Here is a 7,500-nt window from a genome sequence, read left to right as displayed (position 1 = left end):
TCAGACCTGTCATCTTGCGTACATTTTTGGCCTCAAACTCAACTGTCTTCAGTTTATGGCCAAAACGTAGGAACCGTAGGTCAAAAGAAACAATATCCTGTTCCTTTCCACAGAATCTCTTACCAAGACAAATTTACATGTTTCCATTTGAATAAAAATGAAGACAAACAAACAACTAAAACTCATTTAGCTGAAGCAACTGAAGTTATTCAGTACCTTTAACTCAACGCTTTGTCCTGCCAGGGGTTCAAACCTGCAGCCTCTCTCTGATGAGCCCAGGTCCCTCACCGCTGCACTACACAGTGTGACCCAGGGTTCAGCCAATCACGGTCCTCAAGGGCCGAGAACTGCCCCAGGGTTCAGCCAATCACGGTCCTCAAGGGCCGAGAACTGCCCCAGGGTTCAGCCAATCACGGTCCTCACGGGCCGAGAACTGCCCCAGGGTTCAGCCAATCACGGTCCTCAAGGGCCGAGAACTGCCCCAGGGTTCAGCCAATCACGGGCCGAGAACTGCTGCTTCCCCATCGTCCCTTTGCCTGGGGGTCAGGGGTGAAGACCGTCTGGCCAATCGGTAGCACCAAATACCCAGGACAAAACAAAACCAGGGCGTGATGGGAGAATGTCTCCTGTTTCAGCGCACTGCCACACTGACAGGCTCATTAGATCGGCTCTCATTTGTGTGCTGTCACCCGGTGACCCCCGCAGGGCTGATCTCCTCCCTGAACAATGGCCCTTGTCTGACTAATTACCCCAAACGCACCCACACCCCAACCCGCCCCCCGAAGAGAGACACTCCCGAAAACTAACACATTTTAGCAAAACAAAACAAGGCAAACATTCACAGCGCACTGCCACTCTGCGTGGAGACAGATCTCTGTAATGGTGGGTCATCTTTAACCTCCCGCTGGGCTGTTCTCATCTCTTTTTCTGATAAAAACGAGTGTAGCCTGTCACATCACATGTCTGGTACACAGAACCCCGATGGATGGGTTTTCAATCATCTATAGGCAACGGTCCATGTTTATTTTTTATTTTTATTTTATTTAATTTCCCCAATGCCATGTGGCCTCACAGCTTGATAAGCTCAGTTGATGATGGTTCTTGTGTCCCAGTAGTACAGCCTACACATAAACCTGTGTTGGTTAAAATCTGGTTGGTTGATAATCTGCTCATTATTCCGGGGGTTAATTGGTGGAAAGAAAAACCTGCAAACGCACTGACTCTAACAGGAATTAAACCTCCAGTATGTCTGCTTGTTTCAAACCAAAGCCCTGGATGGCTGCTCGACCCAAAAAGAGGAGCATTTAGCCTAAGCAGCCTGTAGCCTAGAGGCTAAGGTGCCTGTAGCGTACTGGCTAAGGTGCCTGTAGCCTAGTGGCTAAGGTGCCTGTAGTTTAGAGGCTAAGGAGCCTGTAGCCTAGTGGCTAAGGTGCCTGTAGCCTAGAGGCTAAGGTGCCTGTAGCATACTGGCTAAGGTGCCTGTAGCATACTGGCTAAGGTGCCTGTCGTCTAGTGGCTAAGGAGCCTGTAGTCTAGAGGCTAAGGTGCCTGTAGCGTACTGGCTAAGGTGCCTGTAGTCTAGTGGCTAAGGTGCCTGTAGCATACTGGCTAAGGTGCCTGTAGTCTAGTGGCTAAGGTGCCTGTAGCCTAGTGGCTAAGGAGCCCGTAGCGTACTGGCTAAGGTGCCTGTAGCCTAGTGGCTAAGGTGCCTGTAGCCTAGAGGCTAAGGTGCCTGTAGCCTAGAGGCTAAGGCGCCTGTAGCCTAGAGGCTAAGGTGCCTGTAGTCTAGAGGCTAAGGTGCCTGTAGTCTAGAGGCTAAGGTGCCTGTAGCCTAGAGGCTAAGGTGCCTGTAGCCTAGAGGCTAAGGTGCCTGTAGCCTAGAGGCTAAGGTGCCTGTAGCCTAGCGGCTAAGGTGCCTGTAGCCTAGAGGCTAAGGTGCCTGTAGCCTAGTAGCTAAGGTGCCTGTAGCCTAGAGGCTAAGGTGCCTGTAGCATACTGGCTAAGGTGCCTGTAGTCTAGAGGCTAAGGTGCCTGTAGCATACTGGCTAAGGTGCCTGTAGCGTACTGGCTAAGGTGCCTGTAGTCTAGTGGCTAAGGTCCCTGTAGCATACTGGCTAAGGTGCCTGTAGCCTAGTGGCTAAGGTAGTCTAGAGGCTAAGGTGCCTGTAGCCTAGAGGCTAAGGTGCCTGTAGCCTAGTGGCTAAGGTAGTCTAGAGGCTAAGGTGCCTGTAGCCTAGAGGCTAAGGAGCCTGTAGTCTAGAGGCTAAGGTGCCTGTAGCATACTGGCTAAGGTGCCTGTCGTCTAGTGGCTAAGGTGCCTGTAGCCTAGTGGCTAAGGAGCCTGTAGTCTAGAGGCTAAGGTGCCTGTAGCGTACTGGCTAAGGTGCCTGTAGTCTAGTGGCTAAGGTGCCTGTAGCATACTGGCTAAGGTGCCTGTAGCCTAGAGGCTAAGGTGCCTGTAGCCTAGTGGCTAAGGTGCCTGTAGTCTAGAGGCTAAGGTGCCTGTAGCATACTGGCTAAGGTGCCTGTAGTCTAGAGGCTAAGGTGCCTGTAGTCAATGGATGGATTTATGGAGAGTGAAATTTGGACTAGTTCTTATGGATTGGATTTGGAAAGTATGCAGTTGTAGATTTTTTGAATTTTTTGTTTACAACTGGTGGATTCATTTTCCGTTACCGCGGTAATATGTGGGCCACAATCAAAACCGTGAACAGAATCTCCCTCCCGTTCACCTTCACTCTGCACGACCCACACCCGGCAGGCGTGTTTATCAACTTGACTGTTTGCAAGGTAGCTCACATGTGCCCCTGACACACATGTAAAGCTAAGGACAATGACGACGTGAGCTATCTGTTGAATATTAAAATGAACCTTGCATGACTGCGTCCAAAGCGGAGTGACTCTATAAGTATAATGTGCGCAAATTGTGCCCAGGGCCTTGGCGCCTGGTTGTGTGTGCGCTTATGTTTGCATGTAGCCTGGTTGTGTGTGCGCTTATGTTTGCATGTAGCATATCTGCCGTGACTTCCGTTTTCAGGTGAGTGCAGCTGCTCCAGGTGAGAAAAATTTTTTTGGACGCAGTGTTGAAACCACCAAGCACTCTACCTAATTCAGTCTTTCCTCCTTGTCGGTAATTTAATTTACTGATCTCGCTTCCACAACCCCCGTGATATCGCTAATTTCTCTCTCTCTCTCTCTGCCTCTTCATTCCCACCTCTAAGCGGAATGGCGAAAAGAAAACCGGTCGGACAGGTAGAACTTGGGAGAGGACTCGCCCTGGTTGGGTTTGTTGTCACCGTTATTTCTCGACGCATGCGCGGTCTTACCTGTTTCCTGCTCAAACGCTCTTACCTGCTCAAAGGACAACCTTTGAAATCGCCGTTTTGTGCGCTGTTTGTTTGTGTGCGTTTTGCTCGGCGTTTGTGTGCGCTTTGGTTGGTGTTTGTGTGCGGGTTTCGTGGGTATAAAACCGGCGACTTTTCTCATTCGCGGTTTCTACCTTAGCTTACCTGTCGGGACACACCGGATCTCGTTTTCACCTGGGGCACTCCCGTTTGTCGAAGTGGGAAGGAGTCCGAAAAGGAAAAACGGAGACAGGACTGTGCGAAATACAGTGGATTGAGTAGATTAAATAAATTAAGAGTAACCCACGAAAGGAAGGCCTCCATTTTCCATAATCATTGAAAAGGATAACGCAAGAAGTTCGTCGTGTGATTTGAATAGAACAATTACGAAACGCGAAGCGGAATAAGGGTATAACTGTTCACCTCTGTCCGCTTTGTGAAACTTGAGTAGACTCCCCTCAGAGGTGAATTGAACTTTGTGAATTGGGGAAACAGTGTGAGCGTTCTAACGGAGACGGTTATAACGGTGTTGGGCTTCAAAAACGGACGGACCATGCCTCGAGCCTTCCTCGTGAAAAAGACGAATATTTCACCTGGCAGGCGGAACTGGGGCCAGGTACCGGATCATGAACGCGGGGAAATATATATACCAGGTGAGACCTTAACATCAACCCATTTGTAGTTACGTAACAGGTACTGATATTTAGGCTACTATTATTAATATTATGTATTTGGCTGGAACTATGTGCATTAACGTTCAGCTATTCATGGTAAGCAAATGGGAGGTTATTTTGTTTGCCTCGTAAACTCTTCCAAGATTCGACTTCTGAGACCATTGTAGGCCTATGACTAATTTCTAAGAGGGTTTGTGTGTATGTGCCCGAGAGAGAGTATGTGAGTGTGACCGAGACACCGAGAGACTTCAGCCAATGTCGAACTTCATACCGGCTCTTACTGGTTATGGGTATTTTTTTATTTGATAGCTGGACCAAGAGACAAAAAACGTCCTGCGATCAGACGCGTTTCCAGCGGATAACTGGTCCATATGAGCTGCGTTTTATGCCCTCCGTTTATGATGGGACCTGTCGGAAGGGGTCAAAGATTAACTTAGAAAAAACATTGTTTCATTCTGAACGCTTTGTCCTACTTAGCGACAGCTGTTTTTAAAAGCCGAATATAAAACAAAAAAGGAATTCGTTAATTCCAAAATAACTATTTGATAACGTGCTGTTTATTTTATCACGGGGAAATAACGTCTGCATCTATTCGGGCAGACTGGCGAGACGTTACCCTGCAGCACTTTGGATCATAAAATAATCTAACGGCCCTTTTAGACACCACCGCGCGCGCTGCATACCACCAGACCTTAATTTGTTTACTAGCTTTACCTGCTCTCTCTATAAATTTACCTTACCATTTACATAACACGATTAAGACACCTTTCACAGCGTGGGCCTACGCGTCTATTTGCATGTTGATATTCCTTCGTGTTCACATGTAATGGCTAGCCAGCCGTTAACCCATGGGATGTGCCGTTTGTGGATCCTTTAATTTGGACAACCCTTAAAATTAATTCTTCATATTGTTGTAGCCTAGCCTTCAGGTGTTTCCTCACTAAACTGAAAGGGAGAGGTTGCGCCCACATTTAAGCCGCCCATTCAGACTGCGAATAGCGGGACGCGTAGCCTATGCTAAAAAGTGAAGACACAAATGATTTTGATTGACACTGGTGTTCCAGTTCGCAGCTGCTGTGACGTCAGGGTGCGAGAACTTGCTCCGACGGGCTGCAGTCGTGAATGAATGTTGGCCTACACTGTGTTCATGTTCACTTTGCGTCATTTAGATTATATAAAGGCACCAGAATTGTCTCCTTTGTGTCTTTTGGTAGTCCACTGGTGAACTATGTGTACACTGCAGACAGGAGACCGTTTCACATTTGAATAAAGAGGCCCAAGCATTTTGCCCAAGGATCCGCCTGGCTGTTGGGCTTACTAGTACTTACCTATGTATGTGCATTGAGATAGGCCAAGTAGCCAACACGACTCCCTGTGTGTCGTGGGCTACTCCCAATTCGCCCTCTCCGTGCGTGTGCATGTCCGAGCGCGTGCACGTGCGGCTGGTTGATGTTCGCGTTCCTTGCTGCGATAAATAATGGGTTCGCGCAGAGACGTGTAGACGCAGTATTTTGTCACAATTTGTTACTTTTTTCTCGTTGGCCTACAGCGTATGTCATGCCCTTTCTCCTTCTTCCCCTCACCATTCCTTCTGGTGAACACACATACGCACACATTAGAAGTTGGATTAAGTAAACTGACCTAGATACGGGAAACACCACTGAAAAACTGAAAAATACAAATTTCACCATTTTCGTTGCTGATTCTTTTTATAGCTGGACTTGTACTTGTGACGGTATCTGCGCTGCTGTAAAGTCGGCCCCGTTCCCATCCGTTGGACAGTGCTATTATCTTATCGCTGTCTCCGCAGGTTGGGTTATAAATTCGTTCAGGCCGACGTGTTCCGTTAGCTTTAAATTACCTATTACCTCCCGCTCCTGCAAGTTGGCTCAGGATTCCGACATTTCGGTCTCTGTCGGGTTACCTGAGGGGGCCACGCCTGCGTTTCAGCCTCTCATCAGCATTCTGCTCGGGGCCCCCGCACCGCTATCCGCCCGCAAGAGCAAACATGTTCCCGGAGCTGAGTCGTTCAATGCATGTAAACACAACCGAGTAAAGAGACGTCGACAAGCTGTTTCCAGAGTAACGGGATATAGCACTCTGGCAGTTTACGCGTTATCAGCTACGGTGTAAGATACTTCGCGTACGTGTGTTGATCAAACGTTGTTGCCCAAAGTTTGTAAAACAAATTTAAATCCTCAGATTTATCGCAGTTCAGTGGCTAGGTTAAGGGTTGGCAGTCGAAAGTGTGTGCGTGTTTCTGTCATGCTTTATGGTAGCTTTATCGGTCGTTATGCGTTTGGCTATAGGACTATAGTCTCCTGTACCCAATAAATCGTTCTAAATGACCTGGTTTAAACGTTTCTGTTCCTCAAATTCTCAGAGGCAACATGAGAAGCGAACGTAACGGAATCCAGACTACACTTATCGTTTATTGATTTTAAACTGTTTGTCATACGAGAGACACCAATACACTGATCATAAGGATCTTTTGGAGTTACAGAGCGCAGACAACCGAACGAACCTCACTAGAACCGAAGGGAAAGGATAGCCTGCCTACGGGAGGACTACCCTCTAAAGTCCACCTTGTTGTATAAATATACACTGATTTTACGACAATATGCCATACTAGCTTTGCTCAAGCAAGGAAGAGGGTAGAGAGTGTAAAAGGGCGTGTTGTCTGGGACGCTGTTGTTCACGGGAAATACCGTTACCCGTGGAGCATCTCCGCGCTGCCAACTCATTTACAATTCATCTGATTAGCTCGCGGGCAGAGTCAACCAACAAACCGACTCCGTTTGCGCAGACACGCCCTCTGTGAATACTTCAGTCAGTACTCCTTTTAGTGTTCTGTGCTTAGCAAATGTCGATTATAGTTAATAGATAATAGTGTTTAATACTTCTCCTATATATATATATATACACAGTACTGTGCAAATGTTTTAGGCAGGTATGAAAAAATGCTGTAAAATAAGAATGCTTTCAAAAATAGAAATATTAATAGTTTCTTTTTATCAATTAACAAAATGCATGAACAGAAGAAGTGAATGAACAGAAGAAAAATCTAAATCAAATCAATATTTGGTGTGACCACCCTTTGCCTTCAAAACAGCATCAGTTCTACTAGGTATACTTGCACACAGTTTTTGAAGGAACTCGGCAGGTAGGTTGTTCCAAACATGTTGTCCTGCTGTAGAGTACATTTGGGGCTAATCAGATGCCTCCCTGATAGTATTGCATGATGGATAAGTATCTGCCTGTACTTCTCAGCATTGAGGAGACCATTCATTCTGACCAAATCTCCAACTCCATTTGCAGAAATGCAGCCCCAAACTTGCAAGGAACCATTTCTTTCTTTGAGAGCATTCTCATTTTACAGCATTTTTTCACACCTGCCTAAAAATTTTGTGCACTACTGTATGTTTGTAAGGGCGGCACGGACGGTGCAGTGGGTAGCACTGCCGCCTCACAGCAAGGAGGTC

The 7,500-nt window shown here is 47.1% G+C and overlaps 1 protein-coding gene across 1 annotated transcript in view; it reads left to right on the top strand.

Moving 5' to 3' along the window:
* Positions 1–3,333: 3,333 nt before the first annotated feature.
* LOC133120171 (putative transcription factor Ovo-like 1) overlaps positions 3,334–7,500 on the top strand; it is a 10,815-nt gene continuing 6,648 nt past the window's right edge. Inside the window, exon 1 of the mRNA XM_061230247.1 lies at positions 3,334–3,997. Within this exon, the coding sequence (XP_061086231.1) occupies positions 3,971–3,997 (27 nt within the window). The 5' untranslated portion in view covers positions 3,334–3,970. The remainder of the gene's footprint in view (positions 3,998–7,500) is intronic.

The sequence above is a fragment of the Conger conger genome, unplaced genomic scaffold (genome assembly GCF_963514075.1).
Source record: "Conger conger unplaced genomic scaffold, fConCon1.1 SCAFFOLD_61, whole genome shotgun sequence".
Taxonomy (NCBI): Eukaryota; Metazoa; Chordata; class Actinopteri; order Anguilliformes; family Congridae; genus Conger; species Conger conger.
The sequence above is the reverse complement of the archived record's forward strand: the minus strand, read 5'-3'. Positions and strand labels throughout refer to the sequence as shown.